A 21012-nucleotide genomic window follows, 5' to 3' on the forward strand; every position below is an offset into this window, starting at 1 on the left:
TTTCCAGCCATGCTGAAGTTAACCAAATCTAAAAACACAATATAATTATTGGTTTAGAAAAAAAATAAAACTTCACTAGCAAACCATTGAAGCCATTGAAAAAGCAACAAACTTCCATGCAGACACAAATTATATTTACCATCTTCATCACTAAGAACTAATTCTTCCTTTGGTTTATTTATTTTTTCTTTATCTGTGCAGGAAAAAACAACACAGTTAGAGATTTTGTTATTTGGTATAAAATGGATGGCAGTGACAATCACAGAATTAAGAGTAATGAGGACCAAAACCATAGACAAACCAGCAGAGCCATGGGAACAGTTAAATTCAAGAGTGGTTTTTACTTGACATTCTACCTCAAAGCCTATATCCAAGCAAGAGTCTCATGGTGACATAGTTTCTATCAATGTGTTGTTGCAACAATGTTAGTGCACACCTAAAACCTAAAAACTGGTTAGAAGAAAGCAGCAGCAGTATTAGAAGAACAACTTGCCAGTATCTTTAAAAAAATGTACATCTCCATGCTTCAGTTCACAAATAGAAGTTCAGTCTGTGTCTTCCCCATTAGACATGAGAGGCATGAAAACACTCAGGGGCAGGGTGAAATGAGACAGGAATAATAATTTAATGGAACCCAAGGAATCCAAGTAGGCTACTGAGGGAAGCCAGGAATTCATTTTAAGTGTAATATTAATCTCGCCATATTCTCTTAAAATGAGGTTGATATATTTACTGCTAGAATACACTGGTGAATCATTACTAAACCATTACTAAAGTCTGGTTTTCATGCTTTCATTGTCTACTTATTCAACCCAAGCTAGCAACCAGAAGACAATGACAGTAGTTGCTCATTACTGTTTTGGGTAATTGCCAATTCTTCCACAACTGAAAAACTATCCAAGAAACAGTTAATCACTGATCAACACAGTGCACTCCTGGAAGATGTCTGCTTCACAGACCAGCCTTGTTCCAAAATTAACACCAAGAACTGAAAATTAAACCATATGAGAAAATAATCTGGTTCCAAAGTACAAACTCCATACAGCTTACTGAGAAACAAAACCAAAGCCACAACTTAGCAAGGCTGTATGGAAGACCAGTATGAACACATTTAAGCCAAACTGGGAGTCATGGGAGACACACACAAGCTTTGTGCTCACTTGAGGTAGCTGATGGAATGTCCTCTAGACTTTTGGAAGGCTTTTTCCTATCAGCACTCCTTTTCAAAGCCATCAAAACAGGGTTTAATCCTTCTTCAGAACCTGTTATGAGACAAAACACATGAACACTGCACACACAGACGTGCCACTTTAAGCAAATCAATGAAGAACCAGTCACAGGTTTTTCATGAGAATCTATTTTGACAGTTAGCAAAGACAGTGAACATTCAGTGAAAATACAAGATGAATCAAAAATAAAATAAATATCTAATTTTAAGTGTCCATTTGCTCTCTCTAAACACCCTCAGTCATCAGCAGAGATAGACAAGTCTGACAAGTGATTTGCCCTGTGTAGGTACAAGTCTGTGCTTACTGACTAATAACGGTGTTTTGGGACAATTACTGCATTCAGTTGGTTAAGATTAATATAGGATAAATTCAGATTGTAGCCATTTTGTAACCATCTTTTCATGAATCAGCACAAAAGAACTTTTGTTTTTTCCTGTTGTGCAAATTTTTCTGTTATACTCTTTCCACAGAAAAAGTAATTTTGTTTCAATGCTTGAATAACCAAATAACCCAAACCAAACGACCAAAACCACAAAAAACCAAACACCATTTCCCCACACACATGCAAAAAAACCCCAAAACCCAAACAAACAAAAAACACAAACACAAATAAACCCAAAAACAAACAAAAACAAAAAACAAGCTGTGGATGTATTTGGAACCCTGAAGTTATGCAATTTTCTCCAAAAGCAGAGACAGACTTAGCTCCTTCAGAAATCTTTAAGACTTTCTTTCCTCCCTATCTCTCTTTCCTTCCCCTCCACCAACAAATCAGTGTTGCTGCTCGTAATTATGGGTGAAACCACATTATGTTTGATTTTTCCTCACTTATCTTGAGTTTTCACCAACTTTCTTCAGAAACCTCTTTCAAAACAGGCTCAGATGTAAATTGGCAGGCCCTGGGAACTTCATACATTTCTCAGATTCTTCTTCAGAAGAAGATATTCCCAGTTTCTCAGTATGAGACTAAAAAGGTTAAGTTAAGTTATCTCCTCCACCTTAAGCTCTTTGATGACTATCATACACTATACATTGACTAGAACTACCATTCAACCAAATAATGTGAATCCTAGTAAACGGACCTCTTCATTTATATGGCCATTTTTCAGCGCAACAGGCAGCAATGATAAATGAAACAGCACAGGGTCTTGGTATTATCCTTATATCTAGATATTCCACTGATAAGTATTTATCTATCTTCAGAGACTAGCCAGTCAAACTAAAGAATGAATCAAGTGAGCCACTGATATTTTTTTCCTCTTTTAATCCAGTGTATTTGAAGGGATTACTAGATTGAGTGTTACAAATTTATTAATTTGAAGGCAATGTCACATGGGATAAGAAAAGTGTAAATCACAAAGACTGAATTGATTCATGCTGCTAAACTATCCTTACCAAAAAGGCATACCCAAATGTAGTATGTGTCTGTTAAATACTTTCCAATCAAACAACTTAATTAGTTCTTCCCACCCCTCCCAAGAAAATATTCAAATCTCTCAATTAAGAAAGTGTCACACAGACTTTCCACTAATATATTTCAAACTGGATAAAAAAAAAATAATTATTGTAGCTATGTTTAACTCAGCACCATGAATTTTAGAAATCAGATAGCTCATGAGTTGAACTTCTATTCAGAGTTCCAGAGTGAGAATCAGAGTTTTCATCTGAAAACTTGGATCCCAAATTTATGTTGCTGCCTTCCTCTTCATTGTTATCCTCATGTTGAGACATTAAGCAGAACTGAGATTCTTCTGGCTGGGGGTAGTTGATCTCATCTTTAAGTGCTGTAGTTGTTCTTCCGAAATTCATCAGTGCTTGAAATTGTGAATTCTGTTCAGAAGCCTCCAAGAACGTGCTTTCAATCATCCCTTTTTCATTTATCTCAAATGGTTTGATTGCGACCATATTTGTCTTGCCTTCCAAGGAACAAAGATGAAATGAAACCATGTTTCTCTCCCCTATTTTGTTAATAGCTCCATCTCTTTTAAGACCAGAAGCTTCAATTTCACTTACTGCAAGATCATTAACTGAGGCTTTGACGGTCTTTTCTGGAGCTCCCACTTTGAGAACTATCTTCATTTGTGTATCATAGCTACTTAGGGCATTTTATGGCTGTGACCTTCTCATGAATAGAGTCCCTTTCTCTGAGGGAAATGTACAATCCTCAACTTCTTCTTGCTGATATAAGTCTCTGGGTATTGGACATGAAACTGCAGATACTTCCCAAAGAAGTTTTTCTAAAGAGCGACTGAATTCACCAAATTTTGCTATATTTGAAACAGAGGTTTTTTCTACTGTTTCTTGTATTTCTTGAGGGTGATCTCTGTCTTGTTGATGTGGAACATGTATACCTACACTAGTCTGTATTTTATCATGCATTTTCTTATCTATATTTTCCAGCACAGAAGCTGGTGTTTCAGAAACCTCTTTTGGTTGATTCTGAAAATTAACATCAGACCCTGTGTATTCAGTGTTGGACTGTGCAGATCTTTCTGTGGTCTTACCAATTCCCTGCAGCAGCTCTCCATCATGCTCATAGGCTGTGCTCATAGCTTTCACCTCAGCAGTCCCCTGTACTGTGCTCTCAGCACATTTAGGTTTAGGAGAGGGGGTTTCAGGGGCCTCCTTCAGCATTCTCTCTAAAGCAGAACTCAAGCTACTGGCCTTGGGTGGGGCAACAGACTTTTCTATATTCTCACTGATTTCCTGAGCTACCTCTCCACCATGCTCATAGGTCATGCTTTTAGCTTCCACCTCCAGAGTTCTCTGTACTGTGCTGTCAGCATGTTTTGGCTTAGGAAGGGGTGTTTCAGAGGCCTCATTCAGCAGCTTCTCTAAAGCAGAACTCAAGCCACTGTCTGAAGATGGGGCAACAGACTTTTCTACAATCTCATGGATTTCCTGCAGCACCTCCCCATCACACTCATAAGTTGTACTTTTAACTTGTGCCGCAGCAGTCCTTTGCACTGTGCTGTCAGCACGTTTGGGTTTAGGAGGTGGTGCTTCAGGGGCCTCCTTCAGCAGCCTCTCTAAAGCAGTACTCAAGCCACTGGCCTTGGATGGGGCAACAGACCTTTCTACAGTCTCACTGATTTCCTGCTGCACCTCTTCACCATGCTCATAAGTCATGCCTTTGTCTTGCACCACAGCAGTTCTCTGCTCTGTGCTGTCAGCCCATTTGGGTTTAGGAGGGGGCGTTTCAGAGGCCTCCTTCAGCAGCCTCTCTAAAGCAGAACTCAAGCCACTGGCCTTGGATGGGGCAACGGACCTTTCTACAGTCTCACTGATTTCCTGTGACACTTCTCCACCATGTTCACACATTGTCCTTTTAACTTGATACTCAGCAGTCCCCCATGCTGTGCTGTCGGCAAATTTGGGTTTAGGAAGGGGTGCTTCAGAAGCCTCCTCCAGCAGCTTCTGTAGAGCAGAACTCAAACTGTTGACCTTGGATCCAGCTACAGACCTCTCTATAGTCTCATGGACCTCTTCAGGTGGACCAGTAGTTTCTTGGTGTGCTGATGCTACACTGCAGTTATTTTGTGATATACTATTTGACTCATCATATGTTTTCATTCCCACCCTTCTGTATTCAGAAGGTTGAGATACAAGGGTTTCTTCGAGAAGGTTCTCCAAACCAGCTTGAGGCCTTGGGGAGCCCTCAAGGGTATCATCCTTGTCTGCTGCCTGATATTGTAGATACAAAGGTTCAAATTCCCTAAACAGCTTTCTGAGACTTTTTCTGTTCTCATGCTTATGTGTTGATGACACATTCACTTGTCCTGTACTTTTGCCTATTTCTTCTCCTTGATAAACAGGAGAAATAACATTACTGTCTTGCCCTGTTCTCTCAAAGACCTTGCACTGATTTGACTGAAAATGCGTCCCTTTTAAAATGCTTTCTTTTAGGTTTAAGCTACACAACATCTCCAAGGCTTCCTTTTCTAGCTTCTTTAGACATGATTTAAATATATCAAGCTCACCTTTGGGTAGAACAACTTTATCCACAGTCTCTGCAACTTCCTCTTTATCCAAAGGAGTAGTCTTGTTTTCCCCTTTTTCTATAGGTAAATGTAGTTTATCACCTACTACTTTCTCCTTTAAAGCATCTTTATCACCAGATGACTGGAGCTGCAAGGATACATGATTATCTTTTGATGAAACAATGCTTTTATCTGTACATTCTCTAACTTCATGCTCTGGAAGACCCATCTTCTCCTGTGATTTTGAGATAACTGGCTGGCTATCCAGCTGGAGAGAGTCTGTATTTTTTGTGTGTGTCACATTCAGACCTCTTAGGATAGGAGATCCTAGAGATTTTTTGCATACTACAGAATCTAGTTTCTGTGTTTTTTCTCTCTCAGGTGTTTGGTTTTGTTGTTTAATTAACTCTTGCTTGCTCATGTTATCTCTGCCTTTTTTATCTTCCTTTGATTTTCTTTCATAGATTATTGATCTAGTATTATTTGGCAAAGAATCATCTTCCCTGTCAATGCTACTCTGGAATTTAGCTCCAGTATCCCAGAAGTTTCTCAGACTCTGGAAGTGTGAAGGATCTGAAATTTGATTCCTGGACTTCTCATTCATCTTTTCTTTTAAAGACAAAACCTGGAAGTTTGGCTTCTGTTGGGAAGAAGCAGGAACTTTTCCTTTAAGAGTCTCCTTTTCATCTTTGTCTTTGCTTTTTGATGAAACTGAAGTGACACCAGCTCTGGGATGCAAGTTACTGGCTTTTGGGAGTTCTGTACAGTCACAAACTTCATCAAACTGAAGTGTCCCTTCTGCCTTTCCAAATGCACAGCCTGGTCCAGATTCAAGAGGGTGCTGACTTTTGTTTCTTGACGCCTGGCTTGCACAACTTACTTCAGGACTTCTTAATGTGTTCTTGCACTGATCATGCAATGCCTTAGGTAGATACACTGCAGATTGTTTCAGTTTGTCACTTTCTCTGAGACCTGTCAATGCACAGCCACCTGATGCATCAGTATTGATACTAACTCCTTTCTCTCTGTGACTGGGTATAGTTTTATCCCTTTCCCAGAAAGCTCTGATCTCCCTTATTCTTCTTTTTTCTTGTATTGCCTTCTCTGATTCACATTTCTGAGACAGTAGTTTGTGCCCTTGATGTTCCAAGAGATTTGATTTCAGATTTTGTTGTTTGATTTCTTGACCATGTTCTTTTTCTTCAACTCTTGTACAACCAAATTCAGTTAGCAATTTATCATTTTGCTTCTTATTTGCTTCCTCTTTCTTAGGCTTCACCCTCTCCTTTATCAGCTGTATGTTTTCTGAAGTAAAGGATGTAGATGAAATACTGCTCTGTTGTTTAATCTTTCCAAATGGTCTCTCTTCTGTATCTTTTGTTGTTCCATGCATGCCAGGCCCACTGTGTTCTGTAGGAAGAACTGCTCTTCTGATTGACACGTCCACTTCCTCTCTGGGCTCCCTGCCTTGGGACTTCATTGATACAAGTTCCTCATCTTCAGTACTAGAACTTCTTCTAAACCAGTCTAAAACTTTTGATACAGATTCATTGTCCACTTTCACAAGTTCATCAGCATGTTTTCCAGGCTTGAAAATGGTTTTAGCATCTCTCTCCTCAACAAGATCAGGCTTACCTTGTTGAAGACTTGTAGAATTGGTATTGGACATTTCACATGCTTCTGTTTCAGCCAAGAGTTGATGTCTATCTACAGTGTAAACAAATTTATCAGAGTTATGAATCAGACACATGACTAAAAATGTTTGGGCTACCTAGAAAATTCTCAGAATTTTTTTATCTGTTAGTGGAGAAAAAGAGTTCTCTGTCCTTGTGATTTTGGAAAGAACTATACCATGGGCGAGAATGAAGAAAATTCCTGTTCTGAGACATGGAATCATTACTTCCGAGGGTACAAGCCAAGAAGATGAGTTAAGCCCATTCTTAAAGGATATGCCTTCATTGAAGGGAGGCACACAGAGGATGACAATCCAGCATTATTTGTGTTTAGTCCCGTAAGCAAATCCCTAAGTCACATCTGAATTACTCCCAAGGACAACTGACAGCACTACACTAAAATAACATTCACAACAGAGGTGCCTATACTGGCTCTGCTAAGATTACCAATAGGAGATCATAGAAGTATTTTTAAAAATTTGATTTTTTTAATTCTGCAGTAGCACATTACTGCAGTAGCCCGTTCCTACTACTTCTGTTTCCTAGTTGTTAATTGCTAGCTACAAGTGATCCACATTAATGTGTTATGTGAATGTGTTATATCCCATCTCATTCCATTCTTCACTTCTATTAGACTCTTACCTGGTTGGATCAGGATCTGGTTGGATTTTTTTTCATGTGTCTCATTAACACTCTGTTCATTATTGCTGTTTGACAGGATATTGCTGGAGGTCTTCTGTGGGGTTTCAAGTTTCTTGGGAGTAACTGTATTTGTCTGGAAGCTTTCACTAACTGGGAAGACTGATCTGTTACTGTCACGAGGGCTAGATGCAGATGTGTCTTCTTGTAAGCCATCTATTGTTTTCATTTGTAAAGCTGATAAATAGGTTCCCAAAGGCTTTGCAGCAGGAATTTGCCTATCACCAAGTGAATCTGATTGAACAGCACAATTTCCACTATTCTTTTTTTTGTCAGGTTTTAAGATATCATGGTCTCCTTTTTCTTTAACATGGCATAGCTGTGGGCTTTGCAGAGGTTTTCCTTTACCTGAGCTAGATGAAAACCTCACTTGTTTCAGTTTTTCCAGTGAGTTTTGTGTGGAATCTTCTGCTTCTTCCACAACAGAGTTCTTCTCACCTTCCCCTTCAAAAATAGTTGTGGTAGAAAGATCATTCCTTTTCTGGACATCTAACATCTGACTGACCCGAACTTCTGAGTCAGTGGAACTTGAGCTTGAGCTGCGTTTCAGAATGCCCCTGGGTGGGGTACCAATGCCATTAATCCTCTCGGTCTGCTTGGTTGGTTTGGGAGCAAGGTCTTCTCTTTGTGATACAGAATCTGCTGCTTTGTGAATTAGTTTCCTAGCTTTTGGGACAGGACGATTAACTAGTTCCTTCTGTGATGGATCAGTAAGTTCTACAAAAGGCTTCTCAGGTTTATCTGATTCATCATTTTGTAAGTTTGATTTAGGTGGGCTGTCTTCTGAGACTGACCAAATTTCTGTAAGACATAGAAGAGCTCATGAGTTTACGCGACATTTGCCAGTAGAAACGGAAAGATGTGACAGTGCAGATCTAAAATGCAGTGATTATATAAACCAGTGATTATACTGGTTTATTAAAAACAACTGCAGCAAAAACACATCCAGTAATTTTACATAGGTGTTGATTTCATTTTTATGTAATTGAAATTTTTAGGAAATTAAAAGCTTGCTATTATTTCTCATTTTAGAAACATTACATATTTGACGATAGCAAAGAGAGCACACCAAGTTTTTTATCAACATTTTTCCTGCGGGGGATAATGTTTGCAGGGAAGGGCAGCTTTTGAATACACATACACCTCTTTAGTGTCAGAACACAAACAGCAACCTACAAAAATGGAAACTGGCTATTTCCACAGTCATATGGAATAAGGCAAATGCAGAAATAATCTCCTGGCAGGGAGATGAAGGGTTTTATGTTCCCACTATGCAAATCTTTCCTTTTCCTGTTAGCATGCTTCACAACAGAGACAGGAGAGTAATAGCTACATATGACTCTAAATTACAACTTCAAATGCCTGTATTGTGATATGTAATCACTCATCAACTTGCTTGCAGAAAATACTGCTGAAAAGGGAGGATAATAAACAGGACTAAGGAAACAAAGGAAAAAAGTATAGACCAAAGAGAGCTAGGCTGCTTCTGTCTTGCTAATTAGCAGCAATGATTGGAAGCTCATAAAGACAGCTATGTCAAATTCAAGGAAATTTCACTGTCCTTCTGTTAGAACTTCAGGACAAGCAGCCATCTCAGAAGGAGTGCTTAGTACTGACTAGAACTATGTGCAAAAGAAAGGAAGCAAAATCAGTTTACTCATGTCTACAGCCATTTCCCGAGTATATTCACATGCTTTAGATGAGGTTTGAAATAAGCTAGTTAACAACTCACAGTACTTAAGACAAAAAGGGTTTTGATCTCTTTCAGAAAGAAGCAATGAAAGTAAAAATAATTTCCCTATAAACCTACAGGAAATTCACAGTTATCTGCTAAACAAGTATATTTACCCTTCTTTGATAGCTGAGGTACAATGGCTGGTCTGTCTTCTGATTCCCCATTGTTCAAGTTATCATCTGATGTAGTGGAATTAAATGGATTTCTCCTTTGCTAAAATAGGAACAAACATTACTGTTGCGGTCAAATTCTTACATGACAGACAGACACAAGTGCAGTGATTTCCTCTTCCCCACTATCTATCAGAAAAGAGTCTGAAGGCATACCTCTTAAATTGGATACATGACAAAAAACCTAAACAATACGAACAGGAAACTATCAGAAGTGTCAGTGATAACCTCATCTTGTTCTTTTGAACTCACCAAAACAGAGATAAGCCACCACTTAAAGACACTTGAAAACTCCCAAGTCTTTGCAAGTTCAATAAAATTATCTCTAATTCTGTGATATTAGAACCGAGCAGGCCAATCACTTTCAGTAGTTGAACAGACTGGAAATCATGCCAAGAACAGCCACCAATTATAGGTGTAGCAGCACTTTAGTGCTAAACCTGTAGTGGCTTTCATTACCTCTGTCCAAAACAAAAAAAAATGATCATTTTTTTACAAATTATTATTGTTCCTCCTCAAAGTTTTATTTATGTTTACCAATGAAGCAAATAATTTCCACTATATTCAGTATCAGTCATACCCTTACTGATGAGACTGCTGCCTTCACAGGTCTTTCCTCTGGTTTGTTTAACACAGGGCTTGCTTCTTTAGAACTGCAAAGAAAAATTATATAACAACTTCAGTAAACAGAACATTAAAGCCTGTTTGAAAAAACAGAACAAAGATCCAGTTATACATACTAAAACATAAACACTTGGCCCCTGAGGTTTTCTATTTAGCCTGCTCTCATCACATTTAGAAGAAAAGCTTCTCATTCCTATAGCAAGGGGGATACTCTTGCTGCCTTCTTTCCTTGTAAAGATGTATTTACTTGTTAAATAATTCAATACAACTTCTACTTGGCATGACAGAAACCACATTTTTGATACATCTTAGATGTCTGAGCAAGCTTTATAAAAAATAAGCGTAAATATATATTTTATATTTACTATAAATATACTAAATATAGCTACTCTCCAAACAATATCAGTGTTGCCAACTCCATCCTTGTCCTACATTTGTACTTCTAGGAATAAAATCAAAGTGGAGGAAAGTGTCAAAATCTGATTAAAAAAATAGAGCTTTGCAAAGTGTCTAAGGTCAGAAAAAACAGAGAAACCCCATCACCACTATAGTGAAGATGTGACATGCCACAGATGACAACACATCCCCCCAGAGGTACAATTTATAAGCTATTCTTTCAATTGAAATGTATAAATTTTCTTGATTGATAGCATAAGTGAAGTAAGTTATTACTTGTGATAATATAAATATAGCCCAGATATGGAGAAATTAAAATAGCTAGAAGAGACAGCGCTTATATCATCTCAAGAAATACTTCATCTACTTGCTGAATGATGCAAGGTTTTTTGTTTCCAATCAGATTTTTACTATTTGAGTTTACCTAAACATCTCAGATATGAAAAAGTATTGCGTTTTTGAAGATGGAAGTTAGACGTGGATTTCAATATTGTCTTCACATAACAACCATATTCAGTACCCTAATTTTATATGGAAAACACTGGCATTAACCAAGATACACACTTAGGATTTTGAGGTGGAGGAACAGTATGAAGCAGAAAAAATTTTATATCTCAGGCTAGGAAGGAAAGCAACTCCTATGGTTTTTCCAATGTAGATGTGCAAAGAGATGCCAAAACTGAATATTTATTTGCTCCATGATCTTTGTTTTGTGTGAAAAGGCTCAAGGGTGTTAAGTAGGAGAGCCACAAGGTGTCTCAGGACAGAAACAGCATCCACCTTTCATCAAGTTCCAGATTCACCTCCTTTCATTGACAACTATCTCTCCAGTCTAGTAATTGGTATCAGTCTGCCCCCCTGAGGGAAGGACAATTTTCCCATCTTCTCCAGGTTGCACAGTTAAGCTCAAAGTTCAGGGGAGAAAAAAACCCCTAAAACTCTGTGATAATTACCCTTGAAAGTCTATACTCTGGACTGCTAAGTGTGTCTGAGCAGTGACATCACTTATATTTTGCAAAAGGTAAAACATAATTATGGAGAAGATAAAATGACCACAGTGAGCAGTGTGAACATAAGACCAAAAAAAATACCAGTTACAATCTGAACTATAAACTTCTATATCCCTTCTTTGCTCTTGATTCAATACCACCTTAAAGAAATATACCACCATGAATAGTGAGAGAGGGTTAAGGTATGAGCAGATCTTGTACTGGAATCTAACTCAAGGGTGAAAAATTAAAGAGGTAAATGTTGCAACTTCTAGTTTCTTTTCCAAAATATCCTTTCACATTATGGTTTTTAACCTTAGTTCTAATATATTTTTTAAGTGTGAAAATAGACATAACATGCTAAAGAAACTACAGAAAATGGAGTTTGTATTCTTGCTTTTATAAAGCATTTGTGTTTTTGTTTTTGAGAGCACTATACCTGTATGCTCCTGCATTTTGTGTCTTCTCTGCACCATCTACTACTGAACAAAACAATCATGATTTTTGTTTTTAAGGGTTAGGTCCCAAATATTTCAACCCCTCACTCCTTTTAAGCAAGGAAAATACTGTTAAGCACCCTGGGCTGCAATAAACTGTTAAGACATCTTCAATGCAGCTTCTACAGGTGGAGAGGTAACTTTGTGTGTGTTCAATAAACATAATCTCACAATCTTTAATGCAATGCTTCTTTGCACTTACCATAGAATAACTGAAGATTATTAACTTGGCATTACATACTGCAAACCTTGGCTTAAATATAGCAAAACAGAGAAAAAACAACAGCCAGGATCCTATAACTAAGTTTTACAACAAAGGGTCTGAAAATGAGTTTACCTACAACCCATATAGATAAGAAAACTGAACAAACAGTTCCCAGATAAGCTGCATTCACAAGGTTAATCTAAAATTGTATAAGGCCAAATTGATAGATTAAAAAAGATTTAAAAAATTCTACACTTCAGCTTGGAAAAATGATGTGCCAAGAACCACAATGAAGGCCCAAGTCCCATACAGACTGAGGCAACAAGGCAAAGAGGAAGGAGCAAAACTAGAGAAAGCGGTTACAGATTTGCAGACCTTGTCAATACATGGATTTTAAAAGACAGGGATATTTTGTGCAGGTTTTCCACTTGCTGAACTTCAGGACCACCTGCTCAATGTTGATCAAGAATACTTTCTAGCTTAGGGAAGAAAACAACCTACAAATCTTAATTTTAAAGACAGCCCTCCTTTTTTTGAGATTCAGCATATAGACAGATGGCATCACTGGAGAGAGGTAATATTGACAGTGTGACTCACCCTGGAAAACTCATTCTGTTCAAGGTTACACCTTCAAAGACACTTCATACACCTGGCCTGTAAAGGCTCTGGTATGCAAGAAAATTATCACAATGATATAACACTCAAAGAAATAATTCATAGCTTCATTATGGAATTTAGATATTTGGGGTGTGGAGATAAAGGTCACCACTAATTTTAAGAATATTGTTGCTCCACCTAATATAGCAGCACCCTGATTCAACAGTAGTTGAACTGGCCCCAGGATTGGATTTTATCCTTATCAGTTTACAAACAGATCTACCAGAACTGAACTTTCTTTACACTCAGTAAGAATTGTTTTATTTTAAGAACAGGATCCAGAACAAAAGTACTCTGAGTAATTTGTTGTCACATAGCTTCAGGAACCAATCCTCAAGTTAGCAGCTCTGTAGTTTATGCAAAGCCTGTCAGTGCTGGTCTGAGGCACACTCTTAGAGAAAGAAGGGGAAAAAAAAAAAACCCAGAAAAACCCCATAAACCCCACAACCTTATTCTAAAAGCAGCGCTTTAAAATGCTTCAAAAGTCCAAGTGCTTGAACAGCATGTAGCATTTGGACATTGTAAGCTGTGAACTGCCTTTAATGCAATCCCAAATTCTAGAATGATACTCTGTTTCATCCTCTTAGCTGTGTTAAGACTATTGCATTTTAAGAGGAAGATCCCATTAATTCCTTGTGGCTCCATTATCTTAGTAGCCAAATTAAATATTTGTAGACTCTCCCTTCCCACCCCAACTACTGGGGTTATTGCTTTTGCACCATTGTTTCCTTCTGCCATTAGAGACAAGCCCACAGTTATGCAAGGTCAGTCTCTTTCAAATTCCAGGGAACAATCAAGGGAACAGAAAGAAAGAGTATTTTAAAAAGCATATGGTGCATCCTGCAATTTCTCACATGCAATATTGTGTAAACTAACCCCAGTTAGAGTGAATTAAGCCCACACTGAAATAATGAGTTTCACAGTCCTGCCACATTTGCTTGCCATAGGTTTTGAAATTTTAGAAACAAATGATCTGAGGCATCTAATCAAGTTACTTATGCAAAATCAATGTAAGTAAGCATCCAGCCCACATATCACTTCCCAAGGTCCATTTCCAACAGTCTCATAAATCACTGGACTGTGTAAGCTTGCTTTAGAGAGAAGATCTTGAGCTATTGAGGAAAGTACAAGTACACATGAACAAGCCTTGGAGGCTGATTAACTTCTGGTACAATTTGGAGCAAAAGGCAGGAGAGAGTTCTGGAAAATAATTATCAAGCTTTGCATGGCTGTGATCTGAAATAAGTCATCAAATCACTTCAAGTTGAAGACCACTATCAAGTTGGTCTCATTTTAAAAAAGACTGTCTACATATTCTTAAACCTTGCTATGTTATGTATTTTTGAAGAGGTTGCTCTGGCATATTATGAAATCTATTATACCTTACCAATCATATACACCTTGTATAGAGTTGTAATTAAAAGAATAGCATAATAAGGCTGCACTTCTCTAAAAGTATCATCATCTTTTCCTGGTGTGCAAGATGATATGTAAAATATTCTGAAAGATATATTAAACAGCAGCATGTCCTCTGGTGTTCTTAAAGAAATAACTTCACAGCAAACCCCTGAATGTAAAAGCCACCTGTAAAAAAAACTACATTAGTAACAACTAACTCTGTCAGCACATCAGTTAACGTCAGTTGGGAGGGGAAACAGAGCTCTGTCTTGTGATAAGCAATCTTTGTCATCCTTTTTGGACAAATTTTGACTTCATTTTTGGTGAGTCTATAGCAAAGCAGTTTATTTGACCTTTTTCAGCACAATTTCAGATGTCAAAACAAACACCTCTGAGTTCACTGAGTGATAAAATAAATATAACAAAGACCAGTAACACAAGCCAGAGTTGTTAGGACTCACACCAACCTTTGCTGCCATTCAACATGAATGTGTGTGCCCAGACTGCAGACCACGAAAGTGAAAGGTTCAATTGCTACTAGGTATTATATAAATGCATAGTAGGAGAAGTCTTACTGCAAAGAAAAAACAGATGATGTACAGAGAAGAACTTAGAAGACAGACAAGAAAGTGACAGGTTACAGGGCTGATCAATGGCACAACCAGAAGTAAAACAGTTCCCCTAAGAAGTAACTTCTCTTACCTCACTCTATTCACCATAAGTACAAACAGTAGCTATCTGGGTTATACCCTGGTTCTTGTTCCCTCAGTGTGTTGTGGAATCTGGCCATTTTAAGATATTTTACTTTCACCTGCTCTGACTCCAGTGTTTCAGCACTTTCCTTCTCAAATGTAGGCTTTTTAGAAGTTTTTAACACAGCCAATAAATTACACGGAGATATTTTAAAGAGAAGACATCTCTGTTTCAGAAATTAATTCAGGATATTTCAAAGCAAAATAAAGCTGTTTGGGATGCTTACAGATTTGAGATAAAGTGATTTTATACGAAATCCGTTTTAGTTCAGAAACTACTTATCATCCAGTCCTCCTGACAACTGTAGTAATTCAGGCATGCCAAGGATGACTGTCTTATGTTACTCTGAAGGAAAGCTTCTCCATTCCAGAAAGACATTTACTTTTCTTGGTAGAATCTGACTAATTTTCAGCAGCTATCTAAAGATTCTAGTTATTTCCATCTGAAATATGTTTGGTCTTCTTAAAAGGTCTCAGAAGCCTTAAACTATATTTCACATAATTTGGAAAGTTCTAAACAGCAATTTCTTAGTCTCCAATTCTTCATGTGATACAAAGTGTTCAGAACATGTGGATGTGGCACTTGGGAATATGGTTTAGGTGCTGGCCTTGGCAGTGCTGGGTTAATGGTTGGACTTGATGATTTTACAGATTTTTCTAACCTCAATAATGTTGTAATCCAAGTTTGAAATTCAGGCTTAATTGATAGAATGGTTTCAGTAAACAACTGAATGAAGAGATGCAGAGGTTGTGGCCCCCATTTACTGACTGCAGGGGACTGATCATGGCCAGCCATTCTAACTAGAAAATCCAGGTCTCACTTCAAGGAACCAAAATAAATTGTGACATGAGAACATGTGTGGGACCATTCTATGCTTGATTGTCAGCTTTTTCTGAGAAAGGCAAGCTGAAAATTGTTAATTGTTCTATATTCAAATGCAGAACAATACATGATTATGTGTCTGTCACATGCACAGATTTTTTGTATAATTCTGAGGGAACATTTGGTGACCTTTGAAATAAGACCTAAGTGCAGTATTTTGGGTGGAACTTCCAGCTCCCAAGTTTCACTAGTCTATATATATACATTCTAAGCATGATAAACAGACAGCTTACCTCAAACTAGCTTTCTGTTGCTCTTCTTCTTGATGTTCCACAATGCCATGTAGATCTGGTGGCACGAAGCCTTCTTTATTAACATTGTTCACCCAGCTGATCTTTGCTTTGCTTCTTTTGTTCTGAGCCACTTCAGCTAAAACATGAAGCAACAATATTGTTGTTTCCCACATGTTAATACAAGATTTCTTAAGAAAGAAGTACAAGTAGCAAGTTGCATTTAGGCCTACAGCTATTTCTAAAAGCCACTATACTTGAAATGTTTTTAGAAGCAGATCTGGTGCCTTCTAAAGAGCACCTTTTTAATGCTACTAAACATGTAAAATACTGTTCTGGATACTTCATTCTACTACACCAGATATACATGGTTTAAACCTTAAAGTGATCTTATATGGAGGAGTTTTATACAAGAACCCTGGTAAAGACTAATCCTGCAGTTCATGCAGTTAGACAAAGGAAAGTTCATCCTCAGTGTCCTGAGGAAGCAAAAATGATTAAGCCATAGGAAACTCAAAATATGTTGAATTCCAGTCAATTATTCCCTTCCTAAGCAGTAAACTAGAAGTTGGTCATAACTCACTTAGACAGGTGGCTAATCCTTTATGGACAGAATTATCACAAGTTATTAAAGAGGTAATATAAAAAAACCAAACAAACAAAAAGCCCCACCTAACTGAGCAAATGCAAATACATTTGCATTTCTTTTTAGGGTGGGACAAAATCCTATTCTGATAATCCCTTTCAGAGCAAAAACATTCCATTATTTCCTCTAATGCCTTTTCCACTTCACTAACAGTTTTGAAGTAAAGAATTTCTTAGTGTGCAAAAAGAAGGAGGATTTTTATTCACACTTTAGCTATCTATAACTGCAGGGAAAAGTATCTTGCCATCTCATGAGTCATTGAAACCAAACAATTGTACATAGTTCTGAATGTACCAACATGTCCCTTTGTTTAAGTAACAAGATTGGGATTAATTAACTTTGCTTTAAAATGGCATGGCTTTTAGTACTTTCCTTTAGGATACAAGTTACTGTGAAATTTAGCTAGAATTTTACAGCCGATTTTCATAACCTTTAAGCACAAAACCAGCCAAAATGACAAACACACCACACTAACCACCTATGATTTTATTTTTTTTTCTGCATTCTTTTCTGTTTCAGGCCTTTTTAACTTAAAAACTCAAAGCAGTAACCTCAAACTGACTAAATTGACATTATTCAAAATCATTTCTGAAAATATTGAAATTGAGAAGGTGCAATATTACAGGGTTAGACAGGGTTTGTAACTCGTGGTTACAAAACCCATAGGAAACAACACACTAGTCCAGTCAGTATGGAAGGAAGTACCTTACTTGCTTCACTAGCACAAAGCAAAATCCCTTGATAGAACTAAAAAAGCTAAATAGTACAAACATCAGTACAGTCTGGTAAGAATAATATAAGTCTTGCCCTTCTAAATCAAAAGGGCTTAGTACAACTTGAGGACGTTAAAAGGGGATGTAGGTCAGTTTTGCTAAGAAATAAATCACTTTCTATAGGAAGAATGATAAAATAGACCAGGACACTCCAGATTAAAAGTCAGATGCTGAGAGATTTATAATGGGGGTCTACAAAATCCTAGATATTATATAATAGGTTGTTGTGAATACAGATTGACTGCTCACTCCCTCCATCTAAGGGATAAAGTTAATGTTGACCAGGGCACCCACCACGGCATGGGGATTCTGGGTGCACTTAAAGCTCACCTGGATACAGGATGCCAGGTGCAGCTGCCAGAGCTTTCAGCACATATATTTCAGTCAGTTCTAACCACTATCTCTAGCTTGTGATGCCTGCCATTAAGCCTCAAAGGTCTCAAACCAAGCCCTGAAATCTTGGAAACCCACGTTAAAGAGCAATTTCCTCAATCTTGGATTCTTTGCATGTTCCTAAGTATCTCACAGGGACATAGAAATGGAAATGAGAATGAGTTCAGGAGTGCAGAAAGCTTTTAATCCTACACAAACCAGTCCCTTCTGTTAGCAGTCACCACTCTTTAATATAGAGAACTGTGAGAGGAAAGCTTACAGTGTAAATTACACTGGAAGTCTCTTTTTTGCATCACTTTCCACTTGTAGAGACACCAGTATTCTTAAATTTCACAGACAACATTGTCTAAGGTTAGCAAAGTAAGAGCCAGCCTTTCCAAAATAAAGTACAAATCAAATGCTTACCGATGGTGGCAGGTTTCCTGCGCATGGAAGCTCTGATAATGTCTGCTCCATGGATCTTATCCCTGTGCCTCTTTGACTTGGCCTCATAAAACCACTGCCCACTCATATTCTTTAGCTGAACATGGTCTTTGACTTTTTCTGGTAAATGCCTGAGGAAGAGAAAAGTTAATAAATGAGATATAAACATACTTCACATACCTACCTATGTGAACAGAAAAAAAGAGTCAGACTTTTTTGGTTGCTTGTTTTTTCTTTTGGGGAGCAGGGGGGTGGATTTTTTTGGTTGACTTTTTTCTAACATTGTCTCCACATGCTATTTCCATCTTCTCACCTGTTACATTCCTTATTTAGTTATGATGAGCTGGAAAGGGAAGAGCCTCAGCCTTATTACTTCAACCTATGCTCTCAGGGTAACTAAAAAAAAAATTACCAGCTTTGCTATGATAAACATTCAAGGACTAGAGAAGTCTCCAGTAACTGCAGATCTTGACTTCCTGCCTTCAAAGGCCAGTTTTCCAAGATTAAAACTGTGATAAGCTAGTAGAACAGCATAAAAAGTCTCTAGCAAAATTAAGAGCTTGGCTATTTTGGGGCTCAGAGATGCTTCTTCAGGGTTTCTTTTGGCACTGCTTTTACACACACATTACAAATGTGTACTGGAAGCATGGTGCCGTTTTTTCCATAAATTACACAAAAATCCTTATATGAATAGAATGAGTTACAAAGACAAACAATCACATGGAAGAAACAAAAAAATAAGTTTGCACCATTTATTTTATTAATCTGCATGTATCCATCATGCGAACTGCAGCCATTTTAAAAACTGGGAGACAAATTTTTAAGAATTTGTTTTCCAGCTTCAGGGTTTTCCTGCTCTTGTGAGGTGTGCTTTAACAAAATAAGTAATAGCTGTGGTCAATTTCTGAGGTTTTTTTTTTTTTTCCTTGTTGGGCATGTAACAGGCATATGCTTACATATGGCCTGGAGACTAACCTGCAGATCAGGAAAGTTACCACACAGATTTAGAGAGCGCTTAAACAAAAAAAAAAAGTCAAGTCACGCTTCATCTTCCTTCTCATTTATGTCCTTTGCTTCAGCAAAACAAGCTAATAACAGAGCCCAAGGGAGAAATCAAGTAAGATCCATTTAGTGAGACTTGAAGGCTAAGCATAATCCACATTACTATGGAATGGTGCTATCTCTCACAGGCCTGATGGACAATCATGAATGGGTTGGGTTGGGAGGGACCTTTAAAGATCTAAACATCTACCCCAACCCTAAGGAAGTTCACCAGAGTATGACATTTCTCATGGGTTTAGGGGACAGATCTTCTGGTACAATCAATTAACTCTGATGACAGGCATTTTATTATAGGCTGCAGATTTGACTGTCACAATAGTCATTGACATCAACAGACATCGATAGTCATTGACAGCAGAGGAAGGACACTGGGTCAGTCCCAACCCTCACACAAAGACAGACCATTCTCATCTGCCAATCAACTCCTCTTCATCTTTGTACAGCCAGATAAGAAAAAAGCCTTAATTGAATGCATCAGAGATATTAGAATTTCAGTACTTAAAACTTCATTTTGTAAGTACTGTCAAAAATCAGTCCCTCCTAGGGGTGCCTCAAATCTACTACATGCAGTTTATGCTGCCAGATGTTGAGGTCACCACTGGCATTTTTAATTCCAAGATTCAACAGTACCGAGTATTACATGGTCATTTAAAATTTCTTCCTCCCTATGTGCTTCTCTAAGGGCCAAAATATGTACCTTTCCTAAGCAGGTGTTCTAAGTTGAAGCAGGAACATAGCAGTAGCTTCCCTTTGTTCTCCAGCAAATACATTACTCAGTTTATAAATGCAGCCAGCAGGAAGAATGGAAATGTAGAACACAGAAATTTTTTACACAGGTGACTGCTTCTCCCTTTCACCTTCTTTCACACGTGTTATTTGTCTTCTCAGAAGTGATGCCCCTTAGGGCTAGGGACTGCCTTTTCAGCTGTTTGTACAGCCTGCAGGGCAGCAGAGCTCTGACCACAGCAAGTGCTCTGGGACAGTATGACAACATATGCCGAGGGAGGTTCTCTAGCAGGCGGTACTGAGTCACAGGACAAGTATTCAATGTCCTCACCCTGTTTGACTCAATCCTTTAACCCCAGACACTGCTCACCCCTCTCCCCTTGGTATTCAGGTACTGAAACTGGGGTGTGGTTGGAAACCTTTACAAGTCAGCTCAGAGCAGAGGAAGCTCAGCTGAGCTGTGGAAGGGGATGGGATCCCAGACCCCTCAGCTGTTCCAGCCTGCTTACCTGCCTGCAGGACTCTCAGACCAGTTAACATAACCAGACAGAGACAGAGATGGGGATTTGCCATAGCTCTAGACTCAATAAATGTCACCTGGCCAATGCAGCTCTCATTTTATTTGGGAGTGAAAGTCAAGCACTCTGCTCCTACTTCTGCTTGCTGCCTGTGGGAGTTAATGTACCTTAACTCCACCAGCTCAACAGGCTTTCTAGACTTTGAGAACTAAAAATGAATTATGCTTGCTAACAAAGGTATAAATGTGCTCTCAATTTACATAGAAGTTCCTTTACAAATGACCTGCCTGCCTGATATGGTTTGTATGGTGAGAACTGACAGATGCTCACAGCACCTTATTTGCAACAGACTTT

The 21012-nt window shown here is 38.2% G+C and overlaps 1 protein-coding gene across 8 annotated transcripts in view; it reads right to left on the minus strand.

The window, feature by feature from the left end:
* SYTL2 (synaptotagmin like 2) overlaps positions 1 to 21012 on the minus strand; it is a 51932-nt gene that overhangs the window by 12230 nt on the left and 18690 nt on the right. For 3 of the 8 annotated variants that reach the window (XM_088052300.1, XM_088052297.1, XM_088052303.1), the window contains exons 3-10: positions 18335 to 18483; positions 16121 to 16256; positions 10067 to 10139; positions 9430 to 9529; positions 7525 to 8382; positions 5210 to 6916; positions 1161 to 1262; positions 140 to 193 (exon numbers count right to left, since the gene is read on the minus strand). In XM_088052300.1, the coding sequence (XP_087908426.1) occupies positions 140 to 193; positions 1161 to 1262; positions 5210 to 6916; positions 7525 to 8382; positions 9430 to 9529; positions 10067 to 10139; positions 16121 to 16256; positions 18335 to 18483 (3179 nt within the window). Of the gene's footprint in view, positions 1 to 139; positions 194 to 1160; positions 1263 to 3006; positions 6917 to 7524; positions 8383 to 9429; positions 9530 to 10066; positions 10140 to 16120; positions 16257 to 18334; positions 18484 to 21012 lie in introns of those variants that run through there. The other 5 variants (XM_088052295.1, XM_088052296.1, XM_088052301.1 and 2 more) reach the window with 4 other exon arrangements.

Source organism: Pseudopodoces humilis, chromosome 2 (assembly GCF_049639895.1).
Source record: "Pseudopodoces humilis isolate 2021_Gansu_Grassland_sample_001 chromosome 2, ASM4963989v1, whole genome shotgun sequence".
Taxonomy (NCBI): domain Eukaryota; kingdom Metazoa; phylum Chordata; class Aves; order Passeriformes; family Paridae; genus Pseudopodoces; species Pseudopodoces humilis.